We start from the raw sequence: 27,101 nt of genomic DNA on the forward strand, positions 1-27,101 counted from the left end.
AGCTGAACAATACTTAAAAGTATCATCCAGGTAAGATAAAGGACATTCACCCAGCACATTAATAAGCCTAACTACCACAAACATCCCATCAGATGCAAATTGGACATAAAAACTCCACTAAAGTCATTCAATTGAGCTTAAGGCTGCTGACTGCTCACATACAGCTACAAAGACATCACTTCAAATTCTGCCTGCCAGCACAAGGAAAGAAAATGACCATTAAAATACCAAAACTAATCCCCATACCAGGACCTAGCTGAGGGAGGCTGTTTCACTCCAAGATTATGATATATGCACAACCTTGATACTCTTGTTTTTCTTGAGACATAAAATTGATTTTATTAGGTTTTTTTCTCCAAAAAAGTTAAAAATACAGAAGGTTCAAGGAACTTTCTTGGCAGATGATCAGACTGCAACATGAGAAGACAATCCTTCACTGAAATGTTTTGTTTTAATTTTATTTTTTTATCACAATCATCATCATTAGGACAACAGCTGAGGAGCACCAACTCCACTGCCATGACGAGGATGTCATTCAATTCCAGAATTACATTTTCAGGTTCCACGAGTCCAGAAAGACAGCCATGATAGCATCAAGACGACTTCACGGAGGGCCTCCCCCTTACTGCACGATGCAGTGGCCGTTGGCATCTCTGAAGCGTAATCGCATCTTCGGTCGGTATTTCTCAAGGTAAAGCAGCTGTTTGGAATTGAAAGCTCCCCTCCTCTTCCTGCAACAGAAGCGCAGCCAATAGTTTAGATCTAGTGGCACAGTTAGGACTTCATGGTTTTGACCCCTACCCTCCATCACTCATGGCAATACTTTGGAAACTTCCGTTCTCGGAAAGCAGCAGGGACAGTAGTGTGGGAATGAAGATGAAAGTAAGCTGGGTAGAGCTTGTTTATCTGCATTTTGGGGCTTCTCTGCTAAGACAAGACAGCTAGGCAAATATTGAGCAAACTCCTTTGAGTTAGCATGTTCTAGTGCAGGGGTGTCAAACATGTGGCCCAGGGGGCTAAAGCTAGCCCATCCTGGGCTCTTATCCGGCCTGTAACTGGTGCAAAAAAGAGAAGGTGGGGGCTGCTTGGGAGGGGGCAAGCAGCTACATGCGGTGAGGTGTGAGGTAGAAGGGCTAAGAAACTGAGGTGAAATAGTGAGGAGGGAACAGGGCTGGCCCTGCCACTAGGCAAATTAGATTATTACCTACAGTGCCAGTGAATTGGGGGCCCTATGCAATTCAATGACGTTATCAATGTGGGGGGGGGGGTTAGCTTTGCCTAGGGTGCCAGGCAATCTAGAGCCGAACCGAGACAGGGAATGGGAACAAAGGTGGAGAAAGATGGTGTTGGATTTTTTGTCCCTTCTGCTTCCTCCAACCACGCCTCAGCAAGGATTGGTGAAACCTCTATATGGGGGGCTGAGATGAAGCAGCCAGCACTGCCACAACAAATGGCAACCATGAAGGGGGTGGCAAAAGCAGACTCACAGGGTAGCAGTTTGCTAGTGAAGGGACAAGGCTGGCAGGTAAGAGGAGGGTCAGTGCATGAGTTGGGAGGCAACTGGGCTGTCTTGTGCATACCATAGAGTTTCCAGGTCAACAGGGACCTCAGTGGGATATGATGCCATAGAGTTCACCCTCTGAAGCATTCATTTTCTCCAGGGGGACTGATCTGGAAATGGCCTGTAATTCAAGGGGATCCCCAGGTCCCACCTGGAGTCTGGCATCTCTTGTTTGCTGCTCTGAGGGGAAAGATGTCCTGGCCTCAGAAGGAACTGGACAAGCAAAGGGAAAAATAGGTGGCATTTTCCCCGTTGCTAATCTGAACAGCCACAGAGCCAGGAGGCAGTGAGTGTTGTGGCAGTTGGGGGAATGGCAACCTCCATTCTCCCCCACACCTGTTCTCAGCCCATAAAGGAAAAGGGGTCAGAGGACAAAAAGCATCCCTTGGAGGTTCTGGAAACAGCCTCTCCAGCAGGTCTCCCCCTCAGCTCCACTACTTCTGTGCGAAATGCAGGAGGGATGAGAACCAATGGTGGGGGGGGGGCAGGAATCTGGGAGAGCCAGGTTCTGCTTCCCCTCCGCCTGAGCCAGAGCCCTGTTGTCTGGGTCAGCCAGGGCTGGTTGCTCCGCCTGAACCACCTCATAGGGTAGTTGGTGGTGGTGGGGTTGGAGCAGCACAGGGGAAATCCAATATGCCTCCTCAAGATCCTCAGAGATAGGACGGGGAAGAGAGGAGAAAAAGAGTAAGAGACCGATTGTAGCCATGCTCAGCTACTGAGGCTGGGCATACTGGTGGAGGGGAATGCTAAAAACTACCTTATTTACTTGCAAGGAAGGTTACTCGTCTCCTAAAAGCAGGGCTTTTTTAAAAAGCAGGAATGCAGTTCCAGCTGGCTTGGCGTCAGGAGGTGTGGCCTAATATGCAAATAAATTCCTGCTGTGCTCTTTCTACCAAAACAACCCCCTGCCTAAAAGTGTTACATATATATACAAAAAATAACTACTTTTTATGGAAATATAAGGTACCCTTCCCTCCTTTTATGGCATCCCTTGGAAAAAACCTAGTTTTGCATGTGATTACATTGGTGCTTTTGAAATTCCCCAGGAAATCAATTGCTTTCATTCCAAGGAATCAACTGATTTTGTTTGTATTCTGAGTAAAAAATAATATCATAAATTGAGTTTGCCTGTGTCATTTATAATGTTTATATTTCTGGTACCCAGCAGTACATTTTATGACGCGTGGTCCAGCCCAAGTGATATTTATGTCAGATTTGACCCTTATAACAAATTAATTCAACACTTCTGTCTAGTGGTTAAAGTGTCTGACAAAAAGCCGGGAGATCCAGATTCGAATTCCTGTTCTGCCATGGAAGCTCGCTTGGTGACCTTGGGCCAATCATACACTATCAGCCTACCCTAACTCCCAGGATGGCTACAAGGATAAAGCAAATAACATTAGCCACTTTGCATCCTTCACCGGACAGAAAAGTAAAGTAAATAACTAAATACATTCTAAAAATAAACTGGTTGTTCCAGGATTGTATAGCTAACAATAGGCTTCCTATTTTGTCCTCTGCCCACGCCTCTGTATGCCAGGGAAGGCAGACTTCAAACTGGGAAAGATTAAGGCACTCAAAGGGATCTACGTGTTAGGCTTGCAAGCTGTGATGGCAGTATGGCAGATACAGCATCCCTGATCTTTCCTGTGCTATTGGGGTAAGAGGAGATGGCCCAGACCACACAAGAGGAGCCCACACTGCAGGATCCTTCCCAGCTAAGATCCACCGCGGAAAAACTAGGCTCACACTAATGTGGGAGGAACTGCAGCACTGGCTCCTCCCACAGTGTTCATGGCACCATGGCAGTGTAGGAAGAAGGAACTCTGCAGCAGGTCCTGCACTGCAGAAAAAGATAAATCAGAAGCCTACTAAAAGCACATCTGCGAAGGCCTTTCTTGTTCTGTATCACTGTAGTAAAAATAAAAACACACTTTATCCTGGAACTTGATTGTTAAAAGGAAAGCACTCTCATTCTACAAATGTCAAACTGGCAGTCTGTGAGATCCATTGACCAAGTAGTTAATTAAAGGATATATGAATAAACAAATATCTTTGATCAGCTGACAGCCCTAATTAAGTGTAAGAGCAACCATTGGTACTTACCGTGAGGGGTCATTCTCCTCTGAGTACAAGAGGACATCTTGGGTGCTTTCCACCATCTTGTCAGGGAGGCAGGAAATAGAATAATTCTTCTTCCTCTTCCTTGACCCTGGAGCACCCAGATCTCCTCAGTTGAGATACTCCGATAAGCAGTCTCTAAACTATCACCCTTACTCACAATAAGGAAACAGTAATAAGTCAGTTAATATGTAAAAAGCATAACATAAAGAACTGTAAAGAACTGTAGAGCAGCAGAAGAAAATGGAATAGATATAGCAGAATAGACCCTAGTATAAGCGATGCAACGTGGTGGGCAAGATGTCCTCCTGTACTCAGAGGAGAATGACCCCTCACGGTAAGTACCAATGGCCATTCTCCCTCTGAGTCGAAGGCCATCTTGGGATCTCCTATAGCAGTAAATTAATGACTGGGTGAGGCATTGCTCTCTTCTAGGACCACATGTTGTAAAACCTTTCTGCCAAATGCTGCTTCTGCTGAACTGTAGGAGTTTAATTTGTAGTGTCTGACAAATGTTGAGATAGAGGACCATGTTGCGGCCCTGCACACCTCATCTACAGAGGCATAATTGTTAAAGGCTGCGTTAGCTGCAGCACTTCTAGCTGAATGTGCTGTAATACCTCTGGGTACTTCTAATTTCATTGCTCTATAGGCTTCCGCAATACATTGTTTAATAGCATAGCTGATGGCTGAAGTTGACATCTTTTGGCCCAATCTTGATTGTGCAATATTAATTAACATGGCATCCGTTTTCCAGATTGGTTCAGTCCTGATTAAATATGCTTTTAGACAGCATCTGACATCTAAGTTACGCCACATTCGCTCCCTAGGATGTTTAGGGTCTGGACAAAATGATGGCAAGTGAAGTTCTTGAGACTTGTGAAATTTTGACACAACCTTGGGTTGAAAAGTAGGATCTGTACGAAGAACTACTTTGTCTTTGTGAAAAATACAAAGTTCTTTCTTTACAGACAGTGCATTGATCTCCAACATGCTTCTTGCTGAAGTGATCGCTATTAAGATTATCTTTAAGTGTAACCATCTTAGAGAAATGCCTTGAATAGGCTCAAAGGTGTTTTAGTGAGTGCGGACAAGACAGTGTGTAGATGCCACGTCAGAAACCTATGAGTCTGTGCAGGGCACTTGAGGGTGGCTCCCCTTAAGAACCTCTGTACATGTGCATGCTTGGAGGGATCTTTACCTTGTATCAGTCCCAATACGGAAGATAGTGCTGCTCTCTGTCTCCGTAAAGTGGCTGGTTTCAGTCCAGATTATAATCCATCTTGTAGAAATTCCAATACGTCTTGAATTGATGGATTTAGTGGATCTTTTGCTTTTCTGCAACACCAGCTATGAAAAGCTTTCCAAGTGGTATTGTAAATTCTAATGGTGGACTTCTTTCTGGAGGCCAATAATGTGTCAGTGATCTCTGAAGAATAACCTAACTTCAGGAATGTAGAATGTTCAATTTCCACACGGTCAATTGCAGCCAATCTGGATGTGGATGCCAAATTGGATGCTGCATCAACATGTCTGGAACGATTTCTAGCCGGAGAGGTTGAGTGGTTGATAGCCTTTGGATAGATGAGAACCATGGGCATCGTGGCCACCACGGGGCTACTAATATGACCCGTGCTTTCTGATGTTGTACCTGTCGAAGAAACCTTGACAACACCAGAATCGGGGGGAAGGCATACAGTAGGCCCTGAGGCCAACTCACTGTCAGTGCGTCCACCGCTGCTGCAGCCGGGTAAAAAAATCTGGTGCAAAAGGTTGTTACCTGGTAGTTGTCGTGAGAAGCAAACAGGTCCATTATAGGTTGACCAAACTGTTCGACTATCTGCTGGAATATTGACGTCTTTAATCTCCATTCTCCTGGTTGTATAGTCGTTTGGCTGAGCCAATCTGCTTGAACACTGGCAATGCCCTTGATGTGTTCTGCCCAATTGAATAATGTCTTTGCTTCCCTGGACAGAGGTGACGACCTCGAGCCCCCCTGATGGTTCAGGTAGGACTTTGCAGCCACATTGTCTGTTCTTACTAGTACATGCTGTTTCTGTACCTGATCGGTGAAGAATAATAGGGCTAGGCGTATTGCTCGTAGTTCCAATACATTGATCTGAAGTTGGGTTTCTGAGAGTAACCATCGACCCTGCGTTGGTATGTTGTCGAGCGTTGCTCCCCAACCTGACAGACTGGCATCTGTGAACAGCTGCATCTCTCTGGGAAGATAGTAAACTCTCCCTTGTCACAGATTGAAATCCCTGGACCACCACATCAGAGATTTCTTGACCTCTAATGTGACCTTGATCTGTGGATTCTGTTTTGTCATGATCTGGTACTGGTGAGGGCGGATTAACCTTTGTAACAGTCTCGTATGTAATCTGCCCCACTGAACTGCATCTATGTTTGAGATGAGCAAGCCCATCAAGTTGGCTAAAGTCAATAATGGAGTGTGAGTGTTCCGAATGACTAAATTCACGAGTTGCTTGGTTTTCTGTATCTTGTCGTTCGGAAGAAAGAGTTCTTTTGTGTATCTATAATCATCCCCAAGTGTTCCAACCTTTGTGTTGGTTCTAGAGAGCTCTTGGCTATATTTATAAGAAAGCCGTGTTCCTGTAGACACTGCATAGTTGCTTGGACATCCGACAGAGCTTTCCGGTTGGACGCTGATCTGATCAGAAGGTTGTCTAGGTATGGATGAACGTGTATCCCCTGTAGTCTGAGATGTGCCACAACATTTACCATCACCTTTGTGAATACCTTGGGGGCCGTGGCTAGACCAAAGGGAAGCACTCTGAATTGAAAGTGTCTGTTCCCCACACAGAACTGAAGGAACCGGCAATGAGATAGCTGGATCGGAATGTGCAAATAAGCTTCTGTGAGATCCAGTGAGGTGAGGAACTCTCCTGGTTGTAAGACCTCTGTGATTGACTTCAGGGTCTCCATACGAAAGTGTCGTAGATGAATGAACCTGTTGAGAAACTTTAGATCGAGTATTGCTCTCCAGTCCCCGTTTTTCTTGGGAACCGTGAAGAATATTGAATAAACACCTCAACCCCTCTGATCTGTTGGAACGTGTTCTACGGCATTGATCTCTAAGAGATGTGTGATGGCCTTGTTCATTATAGATCTTTTTGTAGAGTTCTTCCAGATCGGGGACACCAGAAAATGTTCTGGTGGAATGCTTTTGAATTCTATTGCATACCCGCATGACACGATTTCTAATGTCCAGCAATCTGTTTGGGAAGCCTCCCAAGCGTCTTGAAAATATTGAAGTCTTCCCCCTACAGGAGTTGAAGTCCACTCACGCCTTGTTGAATTTTGGCTCCCAGTCCTGCTTGTCTCTACGCTCTGAATTCTGCTTGTTGAATCTAGGATTATTGAATCCTTTTCTGAAGGGTTGTCTTGGTTGGTTCCAGGATGATCTCTTGTTATCTGCATAGGATCTTGATCTGGCCAATGTGTGTGAGGAACGAAAGGACTGAGAATAGAAGCTTCTTCTGTCAGTTCTGCGAATGTTCCTTGGCATGGCTTTCTTTTTGTCTTTGGTTTCCACTAAGATCTTATCTAAGGCACTACCAAAGAGCTTTTCTCCTTGAAATGGATACGATATCACGATTTGTTTGGAATGGTTGTCTGCAGGCCATGCTCTAAGCCAGATGCCTCTTCTGGCTACTGCCCCTGATGCCAGACCTCTGGAACGGAAGGTGAGGGCATCTAGAGAAGCGTCGGCCGTGAACTCTGCTGCTTTAAGTAGTCTGGTGGTTCCCTCCATCAATTTCTTATTATTTTCTGGTAGCAATTGAGAGAGTCTCCTAGCCCAGACTATGGCTGCTCTAAATACAATAGACGATGCAGTACATGCCTTAATTGCCTCGTGTGATCTTTTTAGGGCTAGGTCAATTTTCTTGTCCCAATTGTCTCTAATGGAACCGTGCCCGTCTTCTGACATCAAACCCGGATTTTGAAGAGCCACTACTGGAACCTGCAACATTTCGTTTGCAAAAACAGGCAAATCATATAACTTTTTTATAAAGGCAGGCAACTGCCAATTAGAGTTAGGTTTTCCCCATTCAGCTTTTAATTGTCTCTCAAAGAATTGGGAAAAGAGAAAACCTTTGTAGTGGTGTGTGAGCCTGGGAAAAACTCCCTATCCCCAGTAGTTTTATTCCTGGGATTGGTATTGGTACTGGGATTCTCCTCCCCGGAGGTAGAATCTTGGAGCGCCAGTGCTGCCATGACCCTGGTTAACAAATACTGATAGCCATCAGCTTTAAAACAGCGAACTGACTGCTCTGGGACACAGACATCCTCTACCTCCTCATCTGAAATAAAATTCTCTTGATCTTTGGATTGTGACTCCACATCCGACTGATTCTCCTCTGAATCTTCCTCTAACAATCTAAAGTTTGAGATCTCTTTTCTGGCTGCCTTAGCTGGCCAGTTGTGCTCTCTGGAAAGATTTTTCTCTGGGCGCCTTGAGGAGGAAGGAGATCTGGATCCCACTGACCCCATGCCCATAGCCCCTAATTGACAGGCATTAAACATTTCTGCTCTAATTGTTTGCTGGAACATAGTCATAAATTCAATAGAAAATGGCCCTTTAGGGTACAGTACATTGCCACTTGTATTAGGGCTGAGTCGACCGTGGAGGCGTGATCCGATAGGGGTTGGCCTCCTGTATTGTCTCCCACCGGAAGACTGGTAACCGTCCCAAGGGGCAAAGCATAAGGCTCCTGGCGCCTGTCTGGCGCACCAAAAATCCTCCTTCAAAATGGCTGCCATCAGATGCGAGCCTCTGGTGGGGAGGAACTTCAAGCCTTTCCATTGAAGCCCCTGGACGTTTCAGCCTGCGGTGACTAAAATCACTAAAGTCACTAAAACGGGCAACGTTGCCGGGAACCGCAGCACTCTGGGAAGACATGCCGGTCCCGGGGTCCACTCCCACAGCCTCAGTGCGAGGACTTACAGAGGACGCATCTTCTAGAAACTCATCCCTGAAATTTTCCATCTGCCGCTCTGCTGCGCTCCGCAAGTGAAGGCAAGGGGGAAAAAAATCAGCCGCTTTAAAAGCAGCCGCTGCCGCACCGCTCTCCCAACTACTGTGAAGGTGTAAAGGCAGATGGAAAGTGAAAGTAGCTCAGTGTAACAGACTGGAACTTAAGAAGATTGTTAGACAGAGGAGTAAGGTTGGGAAAAAAGGAAGAATTAGATTAGGAATAAAGAATAGGATTAAAATTGCTTCCTATCTTCTAGGAGCTAAGCTAGCTAGTTGCTCTCCCTCTAAAGGCAGGAAAGAAACTGAGGAGATCTGGGTGCTCCAGGGTCAAGGAAGAGGAATAAGATTTATTCTATTTCCTGCCTCCCTGACAAGATGGTGGAAAGTACCCAAGTTGGCCTCCGACTCAGAGGGAGAATTCATCAGTTAACAGACTGCACCAAATCTTCCATTAATAACTGGTTCCTTTCTTGTTGAAAAGAATGCTTTGAAAGTCTGGGCAATACCGTGTAAGGAGAGGAGTTGATTTGCTTCAGACCCAGCTCAGGTTCCCCTCTACAAGTATTTGCCCAAACAACTGAGCAAAGTTTCCCTGTGGCGTCAAAATTTCTGAAAATTTTACATCCTTACTCTTACCTGCTAATCACCCAAGGCAGAGAAGCAGATAAGGGCCAGCAAAGCTATACTGGTTGGAACACCCAACTAGGATCTGAAAGACCCAGGTATAAATCCATGCTCTGCTATGTAAACTTTCTGGGTGGCATTGGTTCAGTCACACATATTCAGCCTTATCTACCCTATAGGGTTGTTGTAAGGATGAAATAAAGGAAAAGAGAATTATGTAAGCTGCTTCAGATTCCAACAGGTAGCGTATAATGAAATAAATAAAATGTTTATAGCTAATCTATCAGCCTAGAGGAGACAGAGTCCAAAGTTGGGAGATCCAAAGTTCAAATCTCTGCTTAACAATAAGGCTCACTGAGTAACCTGGGAGAACAGTTACACTCCCAGTTTAGCCTACCTCCAGAGACCAGATGTGTCAACCTGTGCTCCTTTGAGGTAAGGCAGGATTTTAAAAGTGTAATAGTAAATAATGTTATGGAGGCTGAAGGATGTGGAGTAAAATATCTAGCAAAATTAAAATAAAAAGAATAGCCTGCCTCTTCTGTTAAAAAGGAAGAGCCCCGTGGCGCAGAGTGGTAACTGCAGTCTGAACTCTCTGCTCACGACCTGCTCGATCCCAGCGGAAACTGGTTCAGGTTGACTCAGCCTTCCATCCTTCTGAGGTTGGTAAAATGAGTACCCAGCTTGCTGGAAGGAAAGTGAGGATGACTGCGGAAGGCAATGGCAAACCACTCCGTAAAAAGTCTGCCATGAAAATGTTGTGAAAGCGACGTCACCCCAGAGTCGGAAACGACTGGTGCTTGCACAGGGTGCTTGCACACCTTTACCTTTTCTTTCCTGTTAAAAAGCAGGACAATTTGGGCCTATCAGGAAGGGGTAGCTCAGCATACTGGGTGGAGAGAAACCAGTCTCCTTGACTTACTGCCTTATAAACTGCACAGCATCCTCGTACTTCATTCCACATTCAATGAGAGCGAGGGCAACCAGAACTGGGGCTCTGGAAGGAAAGGAAAATGATTTAAATTGAGCCCAGTGAACCTTCAAGCATACAGTTCCAACCATTGCAAATGTCAGCCCCAAGACTCTGGGTTTTTTCACCTACAGAGCAACATCCGCTTGCTTCATGTAACACTACTAGCCCTGGGTGTAGTGCCAAATCAATATGCCTTTCAGTATAGAGCATCAGTACTATGCCTTGCACATGGGATGTCTCACTAAGAAGTATAGCAAAAGAGAGTCCGCTGGCAGCCAATGGCCGTGTCAGCCATTTAAGTGAGATACCAGCTCTTCCAAGAGCTCCACCTGGAAGCATGCCTGGACAAGGAGCCAGAACCAGGTTTCACTTTCCCATGTCGGTGCAATAGAGGAAGTTGCATACCTTAGCCCTTGGGGCTTTGTACCACTGCAGAGACTCATGCTCCTGCTCCTCTCAACAACCAGCCACATGTGGCCTACTCCACCTCTCCAACCAGCTTGTCAGGCCTCTGGGCTCTTCTTCCGTGTGCATCTATTGCAAATGGGGCCATCACCCAATTAATTTTCTCTTTGATCATGATTTTTTGTTGAGTAATTGTTTTAAATTTGCCCTCTATCCGCTAGCTTAAACAGAGGCCTCAAGTCTGCAGACCACCACCCATCCTGATTTCCAGAAGGATCTGACCCAATGAGCACTGCCCCCATTGCTATGGTAACCCATCTTGTTAGCGGCAGTGCAGCCACCCCTTGCTGGCAAGTAAGAAGGCTGACACTAAGTCCTGTTTAAAAATGCCAACGGAGGGCTCATCACTTCTCTCACTCTTGGTAGTATTCATCACCTGTAAAATGACTGCATTAATTGACCAAGTCTTTAAGCTCACTTAGGAGCTGATGCTGGAATCCCTGGGTTGCAGCAACTCAAATATATTATGTACTTCTATAGGTTAGTATCCCATGTATGGCATAAAAGCTGCATCAGGTAGCTATAGCAGGCTCTGCCCTGGGAGATGCCTTACTTTGCAACTGGTGGTTCCTGAAGCCTCAGTTAAAAAGAAATAGCTCTCTTAGATCTGAAGACAACAAAACACATCCTTCATCAAAGCAATTATAATTCCAGTTATTTCTATTACTTCTCCAGGTTCCCTGCTGGTTAACCAGGTGGCAGCAGCGGCCAGAGTCCCTTTCAACCTTTCAGTTTGGGCTGGTGGACCAGTTTTGGCCTAATATTGCATATTAGGCCACACCCCCTGACACCAAGCCAACCGGAACTGCTTTCCTGCTCAAAAAAAGCCCTGATATTCATTATACATGGAGTTGGCTCTAAGGAGTGCTTGGAACCTATAACTAGTACAGAATCCTGCAACCAAAATTATGACTGAAGTGGGTCATATGGACCACATCACTTCCACTTTATTCCATTTACACTGGCTCTCAATTAGCTTCTGGACACATTTCAAGGCACTGGTACTGACCTTCAAAGCCTTATATAGCTTGGGACCAACGTATCTTAAAAACCACCAACTCTCATATGAGTACCTGATCACAGTTCTTCAGGGACTAGGTAGGTACATGCTGAGAAAGGGTCTTCTCAGTCGTGGCACCAAATTATGAAATTCCTTCCTCAAGAAGATCTGTCTGCCCGCTTTCATTGTTTTCTGCCAGCAGGCCAATGACTTACCTGCTTCATCTGGCTTCATTCACTAACCTTCTTCCCATGCATATGTTTTAATTGCTTTTAACATTATTTATTGTAACAGCTTGTTCTAATATTTAATAGTTCACTGCCTTGGGGACCCTAAAATTGGCAGAAAGGTGGCATTAAAATGTTTCAGTAATATAAATAATTGCCTCCAAGATAACAATGCCTTTGGTATCCATATCATCTGCTGTTTAATCTCCATGATGTGGTGTCAACAGGCAAAAAAGCGACTTTCAGTTAAGCTTATACAAGATGACATTCTAAGCACTTTTTTCATCTACCTTGAGTCTACTATTGATCAACCTCAAATTCTAGTGTTTTTGGCCATGATATATAATACACAAAAACTCAGGACTGAAAGGGAAAATGACAAATGGGACTGGAGTGCCAGCAGCTATTATACAGAGCATGAAAAAGGGTTCTTGAGAGGTAACAGTAATTGAACTAGCAAGTCAGGGAAGGAGCACAACAATGCCACAGTCTATTTTAAAACCCTGCCTCCCTGTTGAGAACACTACTACTCCACTATCCTCTGAGGTTTTTACCCATATTAGTTTGGCTACTTTAGTCTGAAGAAAGGCCACAAGCAAGATTAATGCCAGACACACCATCTCACAGAGGAGCCATTAAATCAATCTTTGGGTGAAAATCTGAATAGTGAAAGTCACATCTTTTTTCTCAGCTCTCAACAGTCTGAATGCCATCCCAGGGTGCAGGGCTACGAACTGCCCCAAGGTCCCAATGGATTTGGTTCATATTGCCTGAAATTAGTGGACAAACAAGGCTGTGCCTGTCTGAATTCTGACTTTCAGGGCAGCTGCTTAGGCAGTCAAATAGGAAGACTTTATTTATCTAGAGTAAATCGATATTCATTATTCATGAGATTATCATTGTTAGATGCAACATACTAAACTGCATAATGCATGTCAATATTCCATATACTTAAATACACTATGTCATCTATCAACAGCACAGGGGGTACAGGAGGAAGGCCCCAAGATTATGCTTTGCTCTGAGTGACCTCTGCAACTCTAATAGCATTAGACACATTTTCAATTTTGCGCTTACAAGCTCTGCTGGAATTGTGATACAGTGTGGTCAGCAGAGTCACAAAATGGATGCCACAGGAGGCAGAGCCACCCCAAATGGCTGCCACAGCTTACTTTCAGTCACACAATGAAGATCCTTGTGCTGTGAAGGTCATGTACTGCCAAAACAAGGCCATTCAAATCTCAAATGGCCAATCAGAAACCTGGCTGGGAAAAGCCCCATTTATTTTCTTAAAACCACTTGGCAGGCACCAGGAAAGGTGTGAGAGGGCACTATGGTGCCCACAAGCACCATGTTGGGGACCCCTGCTCCACAGTCACAGCACTACTGTGGATTAGAGTCTACCCTTTTTACCAATTTGTAACTACCCACATTGAAAGAGGTTACACTTAAAGTAGCACCCATCACATGAGTGGGGCCAGATGAGGGTTTTTCCCTCCCAGCAGGGCTTCTGAATGGCTATGCAGATTTTTAAAAAAGTTTTGGCTGCAGTTGCCACCACAGTACAAGGATCTTCACTGTAGGACTGAAGGTAAGGCTGTGTGTGCAAAATGTAGTATTTTTTAATATGTATGTTCAATTTACATGCATCCTGTTAAAAGCTTCTGCCTGAAATGTTGAATTACTATTAGTTATGCATAACCTCACTTCCTGACATTCTGTATTTGGTTCCACCTCACAAGGCAGTCATTTTGAAGTTGCACCCTCCACTGCATGTCAGAAATCTAAAGATTCCCTGCAAGCTCAAAAAGGGTAGGGACCCCTGCTTTAAAGGGATACTGTACCATGTAAAACATTAATCCAAGGTTTATAATCAACATGTTGAACCCTCTTGATCACAGTTTTCTTGCAAAGCTTGCTGATATAGCAAGGGACCGATATCTAATCCAGTATGAATGAACTGAAGTCACAAGGTTTTTCACGATTGGTTTTCAGTTCTAGAAGTGATTTCAGCCTTGTAACGCTGAGACCAATATACATAGCTGACAATCAGCTTTCTGGCAGACAGGCAAACAAGTGTCACTACACAGCTATACTTACACTGCCGAAATGGTAGATCCAACAGAAACAAACCAGGACAGAAACCTGAGATTCTCTGCTAAACCAAGAAGCTTACCTTCCCAGCCCTGCGACACAGTGTACAGCAACACAGCAGCCAGGTTCCTCACGAAATTTGGTTTTCAACAAGTTGAGCCAGTCCTCCACAATCTCGCTTGGGGGTGGTGCTCCATCATCAAATGGCCAGTCCTATTGAGGGCAGGGAAAGTATTATTTCCACAAATTAATTCTATCTGCAAATCAGTTTATAGCATTACCACATATACCCCCATCCTTGAAGGGCTCACAAAAATAGGGGAAATAGGTCTTCAGTTTCAGAAACTCTGAAATGCCTGACTCTTTGATATATATGAATTTTGCAGCCTGCATTTAATGGTGTACCTGTGGTACACTGCTTTAATGCTGATTTATATTTTATTTTAAACTGCCTTAAGTGATATTTATATTTATCACTCAATTGGCTGCTAAATTTTCAAATGAACTCCATGGAATGTGAGCAGTTGAATTACACTAATTGGATGGAATTGTGAAATTGCTGTTCTGATTTAGCAGAAGCCATTTACAAACACACAGACCTGGGAGACAAACTGAACATACTTTTAAAATACCTATTTTTAAATATTTAGCTCATACCTTGTTGATGCAATGTCTGGTAGGGTACCTATATCCAGGGCTTTTTTTGCAGCAGAAACTCCTTTGCATATTAGGCTACATCTCCCCCCCCCCCCCCAATCCTCCAAGATCTTACAGGGCTGTTCTTACAGGGTCTACTGTAAGCTCTTGGAGGATTGCTACATCAGGGGAGTGTGGCCTAATATGCAAAGGAGTTCCTGATACAAAAAAAGCCCTGCCTATATCTGAACTATACAAAACTCTTCATGAAGCATAACGGAGAATCAAAAACTCATCTCAAGGTAGACTATAAATGTAATTATCTGTAAGATGTTTCAGGCAGCAGCAAAATCCAATGCATTCCTTAGAAATTGGAAAACTCCAATTTTTAAACTCATTGTCTTGCCAATGACCTCCTGGCTGGGAGAGAACGACTTGTCTAGTTTGCCTGACAGCTTCAAGACAAAGATGGGATTTAGTCCTGGGTCTTTCACATCCTGAACCAAAACACTGCTACTTGCATCCCTTGAAGTTCCAGGAGGCTGGTTTACTTCCTTATTCTGAAACTCATTGGGGTAACTCACTGGATTGTAACGCAGGACACAACTCATTGTATCAGTTCAGGGGGAAAAAGCTATGCTTGGCATTTAAAACACCAACAATGTTTAAAATTGGGCTGAGCATGTGAAAGGAACCCTGCATGCTTTGTCAAATGAACAACACTGCTCTCCTTATAAAGATCAACATTAAGTTTACAGTTTTAGAAAGCAATATAAAGCACCGCTATTCAGACCAGCATCTAGTGATTTCAGCATGGCCGGCTAATTCTCATGTTATTTTCAAAAGAGAACGGCTATTTTTAATCCAAAAAGTAATGTTTTAATGTTTACAGGAACTGTCATCTCTGACAACATCAATGTGTTTTATTTTTATCCTTTTAATCCATTTAGAGCTCTCCTTAATTAGCCAGATTAGTAATCCAATTACATCAATGCAGCAGCTACCAAAGCCTCATGAGAAAGTGTGATAATGGCAGATTCCTCCAAGAAACACATCATTTTCCAAACCCTAGTTTCATGGTTGTCAGTAACAATCGCTGTAAATGTGAGCAATGCATGATTGTGTGTGTCTAGAATTAATTGCACCCCATCTTCCTGATCGCACCTTAGAACTCCACTGTGATCAGGAACAACCAATAATGATTGGCTTCACTAATTTTGCACTGCAAGGTCTCTATGTATAACTTCCAAGGCAAGGCAGACAGGATAGGTGATGGTTTAGTTTTTTACTGGATGATTCTCTCACAGAGGTATACTTATGTTTTGCTGTTGCTACTAACATAACCACTGTACTTTGATGTGTGAGAGTATGTTAAGTCAGTGGAATATGCTTTAAGCAAAAACATGGAAACCGAAAAAGTTATTCTGAGACCCAGTGAATCCTTCCTTTGAAAGCACAGAAGCTGTTGCCAGTTTTAATTCCTAAGAGAATCAGTTTGGTGTAGTGTTTAAGAGCAGTGGACTCTAATCTGGAGAACCGGGGTTTGATTTCCCACTCTTCCACAGGCAGCCAGCTAGTTGACCTTGGGTCAATCAGTTCTCTCAGAGCTGTTCTCTCAAGAGCAGTTCTCTCACAACTGTCTCAGCCCCACGTATCTCACAGGGTGTCTGTTGTGAGGAGAGGAAGGGAAGGCGATTGTAAACTGCTCTGAAACTCTGAGTGAAGGGCAGCATATAAATCCAACTGTTCTTAATATGACTGTAGCTGGAGGTCACTTTGCAAACATGACCTGCATCATCAGACATAAAATTAAGTTATCTGCATTCTTGCTGTTCTGACCTGGGCACGGCCTGACTCTTTGCAAGAACAGGGTAATTATGGAAGTGACAGAACCTGGAAATTCAGTGTGATGGTGGTTACACAGCATTCTGAGATCTGGGAGACCCAGGTTTGAATCCCCATTCTGTCACAGAAGCTTGCTGGGTGACCTCAGCCAGTCACATGTTCTCAGTGTAACCTACCTCACAGGGTTGTTGTGAGGATTAAATGGATGACAGGAGAATGATGTGAGCCATTTTGGATCCTCTCTGGGGAGGAAAGTACGGTATGAGTGAAGTAAATAAAATTCAAATGCACTGCCTCTAAGGTGGTTGGGGTCAAGAGATCTGTGATTAGACTGGATACAACGGCTATTGCTGATCTGGTATTCCATTTGTTGATCTGGATAATGAAGGTTAACTATATTGTACTATCCAAGTCAACCATCCCTCTCAAACTTTAGATATAAGCATTTCCCCCCTTTGCAATGTCAATGAACATCAAGGCGCCACAGTGGTAAAGTGGTTACAGTGGTGGGTTAGGATCTGGGAAACCCAGGGTCAAATCCCCACTCTGCCATGAAATGTACTAGTTGACTTGGGACAGTCAATCCCTTTCAGCCTAACTTACCTCTGACGAGGAGAGCCTCTACTTTCAAAAGCTTACTCTGAAACTCTTGTTGGTCTCTAAGGTGCTCCTGGACTCAAATCTAACTATTCTACTGCAGACCAACACAGGTACCTTCTGAAACTATGCCACAAGGTTGCTGGAAACAGCGCTGTTGCTTGGGTGCCTCCTTAGCCCGACTTCCTAGCCCCCCAACAATGGGCAAAGCCCCTGACTCCCCCTCCACACAGGTGCTAGCCTCACCACCTTACCTGGGAGGCAGGGTGGAGGTCCCTTCTGTGCCAACACCAGAGGCCATGCCGAGTGCCCCAGCACGGCGGTGTGGTATGACTTGGCTGCCAGGGCTGCAATCCAGACGCATGTCTGAATCACAGCCTCGCCCACCACCTTTGCCTCTGCAGCCACAGCCTCCCTCCCTCCTGCATGATTTAAAAGGCGCAGGAGGGCTCCAGTGAAAGGGCCTGTCAATCAGCTGATCAGTGGGTCCTTTATCAGTGAGCAGGAAGGTCAGCAGCTCTCCCTTCCTCGCTCACTTCACCACCACTGCCTGGGGGGGTGCCTCACAGGGCTGCATCTGTAAACGATGTCCTAAGGTCACCTAATGGACGTCCCAGCCCTGCTGGGAAGATAGAATGGAGAGCCATGTATGCTGTCCTTAGTGTCTCTCAGGAAAGGTGGGATAACAATGTACCAGATAGCTAACCAAAGAGGAAATAAGCAAGACCTTGCCCTCAAGGAACTTGCTGCCTGAATGTTCAGTATTACACAAATGAAAAAGGGAAAGGGAGAGTGTAACAGGGGACAAATAAACATTGTGGGCTTAAGATGCTTTTTGGCAGACAGGTTCAGACAAAGAAAGCGTGAAGAGGAAGGATCTGAAGAGAGAAAGCCAAAGTAGCACAGCATAAGAACTTTGAGCAGACATTTCAGGTTGAAGACAAGGACCTTGAAAACTGAGTTATTTCAAAGAGGGCACTCTAGGATGATAGAAGGTAAAAGAATCAGAAGAGCCAAGGTCACAGAAAAAGGCATGACAGGAAACAGCGGGAAAGTTGCATGGATCTTCCATTGGGACACCCAGCACAAGCCATCATGGTCTGAGCAGCAGCAAGACAGCTCTTGCACATGCCACGTCACCAGGATGAGGCTGTCATCCGTTGATCACAGTTCCCAGAATAGACCTTGAGGACCAATAAGACTACCGGCACTCACACTGCAAAGCTGTGTGTTTTTTCACAGGCTGATAGCTACACGCAGGTTTGCTGCTACAGCTTGCCAGAATAAATGCCAGTACCCTGTGGACCTCCAAACCTCAGATGAAGTGAAGTACAAAAAATACCACTTTCAGCAACTGCTGTTTAAAACATTACCACTGGCATAAATTAAGTGCAGTCTGATCATGTCTGGCCATCCAGGAAAGCAATGAATGCTCTCTGCTCCTTTTCACAGGCCATCTGGGGCTAAGAAAATACTGCTGCCTGTAAGGCTATCTCTGCAGATGAACCACCCTGACAGCAGCCTGGAAAGCGAGAAGCTGCTATTGCAGCTGCAACTGTGCCTGTGAGCTTCTTGTGGCTCAGCACCCGCCAGCTCACTGTCTGGACAAACCCTGGTTCCTGAAGCAGTCAACACACAAAATTCCTGTTGATGTTGCTGGCATAAGAAGAGAATTCAGTCTTGTCTTTCCTGCATATTATCTCAAGCAATGTAGGCTATTCAGGAAGAGCTATTTTTAAGAGCAGCGACATGAACCTGCAAAGATGCAACAGCTGGTATGAATTCTGATGCCTGTATTATCCAGTCCCACCCCTTGCTTTCTCCTGCCTTTTAATCTCTTTATTGCATATGCTTGATTACCAACACTACCAGTTTAAACAAGCTGTATCCAATTTTGCTAACCTGTTTCACCATCTATCAGGGCAGAAGGAGAAAGACAGCCATTTCCCCCTACCCACCCACTCACACCCATCTACCAGTAAAGTAAATGTGTGTGTATAAAAAGGTTTTAAAAAGCTATAATATATTTTGTTTTCCAAAGCTCACAGGGTTTTCCTCAAAACTAAGGTTTGGTGAGTGCCCCACTGTCCTGCTCTTCTTTTCAGGACTAAATAAGTGGTTAGCTTAAATCTAAATTCTGAAAAACAAAACAGGGAGTCTTTTTCACAGAAGGGGGGGGGGGAGATTCAGCCCATTGCGCTGCTACAAGTGATCAGTTTCCAGGAAGCATACATTCCTTCCTATGAACCAGTCATATGTCCAATTCACTGGTTAACTGGCCTCCCAGTCATCCAAGTATTAAGTTGGGTAGGAAAGGAAAACCCATGGATGAGAGGCCCATAGTGACCATATCTCAGAAAGCTTAAACTCAGCCATCACTCTCTCTACTAATTATAGACAAAGTAATTCTGGAACAATGACTGTCAAAGGATATGTTCACATGAAAAACTGCTTGAAAAACATAATGTATTTTAATTCCAGTAATTGGTTCCACTGAGAGAAGAGACAGTGAGAAGTATCAACTCCATCCTTCAAAATGAGAGCATTAAGTGGTTGTGAACATCACCAAGAAGCCTGTTCCAGCACTATTCAAAGAACTTCTTCCTCTAGAGATCAAATTGGGGACACCACCACACATCACTGAACATCTGGACTAATGCAAGCCATTTTGGTGCCTGAGGCAGAAAAGCCAACTGTTACTGCAGCAAATATGCAAAGGAGCATCCCTGCTCAAGCTCTGGATCTTAGTTTCTGTTCTAGCCTTTACACAGCTCTGTTAAGCTGCACTCACCTGTCTGAACAGCAGATGACCTTGGGAAATCATCCTAGTGGCAAACCTGCATACTTCCTGCTACCACTGACCTGCCTCCCAGCAAAAACGCCTCCCTCTCATCACTCTGTAATAGCACTCTGTAATAGCATCTGAGGTGGCCTCTTCTTTCCAGCCAGGAAAAGCAGCTGGTATTCTCCATCAGCTGTGTATGCACACACACTTTCATGAGGATATACTACCTTACCTAGCTTTAAAGAGCTACTTGCCAGGGTGAGCAGAGGGAATGGTGGCTGGGTAAGACTCATCTAATTATCTCAACAGATGGAAAATCCTATATTAAAAAATACATCATCTTTGGTGCCTCAAGCCTCTCCTGGAGTTCACCTACAACTTGCATTCCACACTCTTTTAGCTTCAAAATTATGCTGGCTACAAGCTCTTCAGTAATCACACAGGTACTTCATTGTCCTGAGCTTCAGATCAACCCCTGAAGCGCTATGTCATCATGAAGCAAGAACACCAATCAGAGCAGAACACAAACACATTCTGTCCTTCATGGGATTATTTTCCACACAGAGCATGAAAAGGTACTTACTAGAACTTGGATTCCTTCTTTTTCAACAGGTGCTTTATCATAGGTAGCATCACAGACCCGCACCAAGGTTGTCACTCCATACTTTTTCAATTCCTTTGAGAACGAACAAAACAAAAAATTAAAGTTATATATATATTCCACCTTCCTACTCAGAAAGGGTTCCCAGAGCACAACTCACAAGATAAAGGAAGCATAGCATTAGACAGAAGAAGAGTATACCCATAATAAAATATGGACAAGAGTACTGATTAAACCAGCAATGAGAACTAAAAACATGCCAACCAACTTCCTAAGAGAATAACACAACTAGGAGAATGTGCCATGCACATGCCCTTTGGGAGGTTATTACACAAGTGAGAATGCTACTAGGGTTCTGTTCTCAAACCCTAGGAAGACAGGGGCATTCCATGAAGGGTCTCAGAAATATAATGGCAGAGAACTAGCAGTTTTGCTTATGGGAGCAGGCAAGAACTCAGATTTGGATTTACCCATAACTGACTGTCAGCAGCCTCCTGGACAGCCTAAATAATAGTACTTTTGCTATAGCAGCAACTTAAGGAACTGCCCTTTTCTAAAAATCACACTAGTGCATATGTTTCTGCTGTCCAGGAACAGCCATGAGTAAAGAATGCCGAAGGGCTTGATAGTAAAAGAGGTAACTGCCAAAAAGATGAATGACAGGCACAGAACGGTTTGGCTATACACATCAGATGGGCTCTATTCTCTATGGAAAGAAAACCTTCACATTTTGCCTAGGGTATCTCAAAACCCCAGGCTGCTCTTGAAAAAGCAATATACTAGGGTAGAATGTCACTCTATTATTTTTTTTGGGGGGGGGGGGGAGATGAGAGCAAAACAGAACAGCAAGACATGGATCAATTCAGTCATCCTCTACCCCTAGCTTGCGCACAGAATTCAGACTTTAGGGCAAAACTACCAGAACTGTTTCTGTGCAAGGCAACACTGAAAATAGTATGAATGGTGCACAAGTCACATCAGAAAAGAGAATCACAAGGCAGATAGTAATCACTATTTCATTTTAATTAGCTCTGCTACCACCACTGATGCCATGTGTTGACCTTACGCTAAAAACATTCTTACTCTGAAACTGCTACTACTCTTGAGCATATCTGAGTCAAATCAAAGCGGAACTTTTGATCTGCTTCTGATCTGTTAACACATTTGCAGTTATATTTTCAAACCTCTCTAGCCATGAGGATCTGAACCTTCTCTTTAACAAGACTGAAGATGGGATTCTGTGTGCCTTGGGAACTGTAGAAATCCCCTCCTTTACCTCATGGGCCATTTTTAACATGTGTTCCAAGCACCTGCAGGCTAAGGCCTGTATCGCACACAGAAAGGCAGGGAATAAGTATTGACTGACTAGGAACAGGTCAACCCAAACAATCACAAGTTTGGGTTTCATCTATGTGTCAGAATCCTCACACAGGTCCTCAAAGAAAAGGCAATGTTCGAACTATTTTAAGGCCCACTGAAGGGCTTATGTTGTCATCAGTGACAAAGGGAGCTCTAACTCTCAAAAGTTTATACCCTAGAAATCTAGTTGGTCTTTAAGGTGCTACTGGACTCAAATCTTGCTCTTCTATTCCAGAGCAGCATGGCTGCCCTGTTTAAGGTATCTCCATTGTATCTGCGAGTACACAGCAGAAACCTTGTTTAATAGGTTTACCAGCGCAGTAAACACATACTCTAGGACAAGGACAAAGTATGTCAGCATAATCTCTCCTCCTGGGTATGCCTGCTGCAAAGGCCTGAGAAAACTTAACTCAATAAATACCAACAGAAAAAGAAGGAAAGAAAGTCACCTTTGTGGCACCAATTTAGTTTTAAGATCTCAAAATTACACTGATTTTACTAGTGTATTAGTTTTGTTTCTCAATATTGTTTACAAAGCTATGTTCCTGGGAAATGAAATGGACTACTGAGATCCTTCAGTAAAGGAAATCACATTAAGGATTTATTTATATACACCACCACCACCACCCCCCGTTAAGAACAAATACTGAGTATCCCAAAGATGGAACAAGGTTCAGACAGGCAATGCAGAACAGCAGAGTTGGCACCTCCTCCCCCTGGGGCCTCCTTTAAAAAAGGAAGCACATGATTGCCTGGCAGAAACAGCCCTGAGACATTTCTGATCTAAAGGACAGCCTTGTTCTCTAGCTTCCTGGTAATGTACTATAAGTAGTTTACTACTGAAGTAAGCAAACATTATTCCCAGATTGGTTGCAGAACTTGGAAAGTTTTCTGTATTTTCCTCCTCCAGTAGGATTATAAGCTTACTTTCAAGATCTCTTGATTTACTTTAAAGATACAGTCTGCCCACCCAAGGCTGTTCCACACATTTAGGACTGTCCAATCCAGTCCAAATTAATTATTCATTTCTGGAACTGGCAGCCAGACAGACAATCCCTCAACGACCAGAAGTTTCACTGATAAACAGCAGCACTATCTGGAGCAGAGGACAAGTCATAAGATCTATGAAAGGAGTGGGGGAAACATAAGCAGGGCTTTTGGTTCCACAACAGGCTTTTGGCAGTGAACTCACAGAGAAACTGAACATCTAGCTCTATTAATTTCAGTGTTGAAAAGTAATGAGTTGTTTTATCATGGAACAGTTAAGTAACTAACCTAGTTTTTCTAAATACTGGCAGTGTCAGAGAAATTAAAATTCTTGCCCGGAATGATACTTGATCCACAAACACATTTTAAAGGTCTGAAAGGTATATGATTCCAGAATCATAGAGTTGGAAGGGACCTCCAGAGTCATCTAGTCCAACCCCAAGAGTTACTGTTCTTTAGAGCAGCATTCCAATATGCTTGTCCTTGAAGCTGGAAGAGGCGGAATATGTGGCCAGCCATCCTCTCAAGAAAAGAGCCACACATGGCTCTTTGACATGTCACTTGTAGCTCTTTTGACAATTGTTCTCAAATGTGGCACCTGCCCTATATTCCAAGAAAGTGGGCAACACCACTGCCCCATAGAGCTTGTGGCTGGTAAGTGGTTCCCACTTGGAAATGCTGGAATGATCAGAAGATGGGAAAGTTGTAAGCCTCCCTGAAGTGTGGGCCTTGTTCCAAGGATGGAGGCCCATTCTCAGAACTACTATGGTTATTTAAGAAGTTACAATTATATAACAGCTCTATCTTATTATTGCTGTATGCATGTGTTTGGTGGAGTGACACACAGGGTATACAGAAGTCACATGACCCTCTTGGTTGATGGCAATTGTGAATATGATTCTCCTTGAGCAGTAGTGCACCACTGCCCTAAGGCACCCATACTGTAAAACATTTTCAGAAGTCTTTAGTTTGTTAGAAAGCCCACCACCACCTCAAGCAATACAGACAATTCTCAAAAGTGCTTTTGCTGTAGGCAAAGCCCCAAGAGGTTGAAGAGCTGGAGGTGGAGAAAAATAATATTAGGTAGGCCTAGAAAATGCATGGAGATTGTATTTTAAAGTGCAAGATTTAAATCAGGTTCTTCAGGCATGTTCCAGGACAACCTCAGTTCACCAGCCAGGTCTGCTGGTCCTGCACAGCATGAAATGACAATGTGCACTAGAGCACGGGAAAGACTGAACAGCACTGCCAAACTGCCATTCACTCTGCTTTATCTTTTCTTTGCCCTCAAGCAATCTCCAGGGCTCCCAACAACACTATCTCTGATAATAATTGAACTAGGGAAAATTAAAGCTTTAGGGTGTTCCTGACACTACTCTCCAAGGCCCAAAGAACACGATACTTATAGAGATTTTACCTCTGTGAATTTGTTGAGCGTTGCGTTGGTTGGGTTGTGGGTAATCAGGAAGCGCATACTCTCATAAGTAATCTCCACTGGAGCGGGACGGTTCATAGTGGCAAGATAGAAAGTGTGTTGGGGCAAAAAAAAAAATCAAACCTTGCAACGTTTCACAGAAGAAAACATTAAAAAAAATCACTAAAGTGTCCAGAATTGATCAGAGCTTTCCTTGTTTACTTTGTTCTTCAAGAAAATTCTTCACTTCAAGAAAAGCAGGTTTGCTTAAGCATCAGCTGGAACTCACAACTTCACCCTCAAACACCACAAGTGGTGTTCCTTCAGACTCTACAGTCTCTTACTACATGCAAAAAACCCCCCAAAAAACAGGCAGCCTTTACTACATTTAGGCACTGGTGAGGCACAAAGAAAATGTTTGGGCAGGTCTTTTTTCCACTTGGGCTCGGCCAGATTTCACTTCTCTAGAGACACTAACAGGAAGAGGTTTCCAATGTGCAGAAGATATCCCCATATATTTGAGGTTTATGTGTCTCAGTGTCTGGAGTCTTCAAGGCAAAGTTGAATTGTGGCACGTAGGACCCGGCCCCCAGTTCACTTGTCAGCCAGGGTGCTGTGCTGGGCCCGGCAGAAATCTGCCCTGATGCTCAGAATCGCCATAAATGTGTGGCGTGGATTCCAAAGGAAAACCTAAGGGAGGAAAAATAATCCATATTTTAGAGGGGACATATGCAAAGACTGAGAAAGAATACATGCAGAGGAGCATCAGATTACCTACACAGCATTACAGTTTCAAAGAACAAACTTGCTTCTGAAACTGTTTTTAGATATAGTTACCGTAATTGCATCTGCTAATGCAGTAGGACACCATTCCTGTGATAAAAACTCTCATTATGACTCATCAAGGCTGGTTCTCATATTACCATCTGTTTTATTGTGGATTTTTTTTGGTGGTCGAGATCTTCAAGTTTCTAGTTCATACACTGCATTCCCACCCCCCAGAATGCAGATTCAGGAATAGTTTATGCTTTGTTTAGGCTTTGCTAGCTTTCCACTGACTACAATAGCAAATGTCACCCCTATTGAAATTGGTTACCTTTCACAAGATTCTTGGGGAAAGTTCAGTGAGTTGGATTTCATTCAGTGCTAAATTTGCCTTGACCACACAGACCCTAATCTTGCCAGAATGAAGCCAGAAGCAGAGCAGCCCAACTCATATTTTCATAAGGTAAAGTGTTCCATGACGCACAGCATTAAACAAATACCAGGAAATTCTAACCTGCTTCACTTCAGTGTTGATCTTTACCAAGGTTATGACGTACATTTGCCAAGACAATGCACGAAGAAAGGGACTGCACTTTGGTAGCCTAGCGACATGTACAAGTTAAGCATTTCAAACAGAATCCTGCTACACGTCATTTTTGAATTGTTTATGTAGATGCATTGCCCACAGGCAAAAGACTGAACAGTAACCCGGAAAGGGCATCCCAGCCTCCGTTATGGATTTTGTGATTTACAAGATGGCACATGGAAATGCTTTGAGCCACAAAATTCAATGGGAAGAAAGAAATACCTGCAGTGATCTCAAAGGAGTCTAACACCATGCTCCCATTGCAGGCAAACAGTCAGCTGTCACTCATCCTCCCCACCAACCCTAATGAGGCTCTTTACAGCTGCCTGCAAAAAAAAAAAAAGACTACAGACATCTCTGCTGGGGTTCTTTTCTGTAGTCCAATGGGGGAAATGCACAGGGTGGGGGACGCACAGTACAAGTAGTCAGATCCCCTCGCTGCGCCTCACCTATATGGCACAACAGAACTCACCCTTATGGAATCTGCATTTCACAACATAAACCACATGCAAGAATCTCTTGAGCATCAATATGAGCCTTTGCCCACTAACCTGAGTTTAAACAATGCAGGCCTCAACAAATCCCAGGCATCAGGTTGCCTAGAAACTTCATTGCAGCGCCAGTATTTTCAGCAGTGATTTTATTATGAGGTTTTTATAATAACCCCAAATTTACTAAGCACTTTTCTTGTATTATAAATCTTGAATAAAATCATGAGAAATTGAAGCGATTAGTAGTTTTCTGGTAGCAAAAATTTAAAAATAGCCCTGAGTCTGGTGTTTAAATTTTTAAAGCTGGTTTCTACTGCCTAAGAACATTTGTCAAAGCTTGTAATATATCATATCTTTAAAACATAAACAGTGGCCATTTTATTTGTTCAACACCAAGTCGAACCACCTGCAACTCTTGCTTCTACGATACTGGTTCCCCAGGGCAAGTCAACATTTTAATTTTGCTACTGGGAGGCAGGGGGACGGGGAGAGAGATTAGGATACATTCAGTCACTTAACATAACAACAGCATAGCTCCTAGTCTTGATGTACAAGTAAACTGGGGGAAATTAACCATATTCAATTCTGAATATTTCACCACAGAATGCGAACGAAACATCCTCTAGTCTGACTCCTTAGTAAGCATAAGCACTTGCAGAACACCTTCATGGCAGTTGTTTCACAAGAAGTAATGCATATGCTCCTGTTAACACTGGGTTCAGCCTGACACATACCTATAGCCTATGATCAGAAGTGTGTTCTATGTCAGAAACTTTTAGTAGTGATGATGAGAGAACTTTACACCCACATACAAAAATCACTTGCCCAGTAGGCTGCAAAGTACCAAGGTAAACACCGCCATACCCTGTGTCCACTATTTGCAGGGAGACTGTACCAGGACAGCAGTGCACAATCTGTGGAATATTTAGAGTAAAAAACTAGATACTGAAGAAAAGCCTAAAAGCAGC

At 43.8% G+C, this 27,101-nt stretch overlaps 1 protein-coding gene across 3 annotated transcripts in view; it reads right to left on the reverse strand.

The window, feature by feature from the left end:
• Positions 1-313: 313 nt before the first annotated feature.
• The window catches only part of PTP4A2 (protein tyrosine phosphatase 4A2), a 57,639-nt gene continuing 30,851 nt past the window's right edge, over positions 314-27,101 (reverse strand). For all 3 annotated transcript variants that reach the window (XM_060257910.1, XM_060257912.1, XM_060257911.1), the window contains exons 2-6: positions 24,295-24,981; positions 20,514-20,606; positions 14,150-14,280; positions 10,231-10,305; positions 314-731 (exon numbers count right to left, since the gene is read on the reverse strand). In XM_060257910.1, the coding sequence (XP_060113893.1) occupies positions 623-731; positions 10,231-10,305; positions 14,150-14,280; positions 20,514-20,606; positions 24,295-24,390 (504 nt within the window). In that variant the 5' untranslated portion in view covers positions 24,391-24,981 and the 3' untranslated portion in view covers positions 314-622. The remainder of the gene's footprint in view (positions 732-10,230; positions 10,306-14,149; positions 14,281-20,513; positions 20,607-24,294; positions 24,982-27,101) is intronic.

This window comes from Heteronotia binoei, chromosome 17, assembly GCF_032191835.1.
Source record: "Heteronotia binoei isolate CCM8104 ecotype False Entrance Well chromosome 17, APGP_CSIRO_Hbin_v1, whole genome shotgun sequence".
In the NCBI taxonomy this organism is placed as follows: Eukaryota; Metazoa; Chordata; class Lepidosauria; order Squamata; family Gekkonidae; genus Heteronotia; species Heteronotia binoei.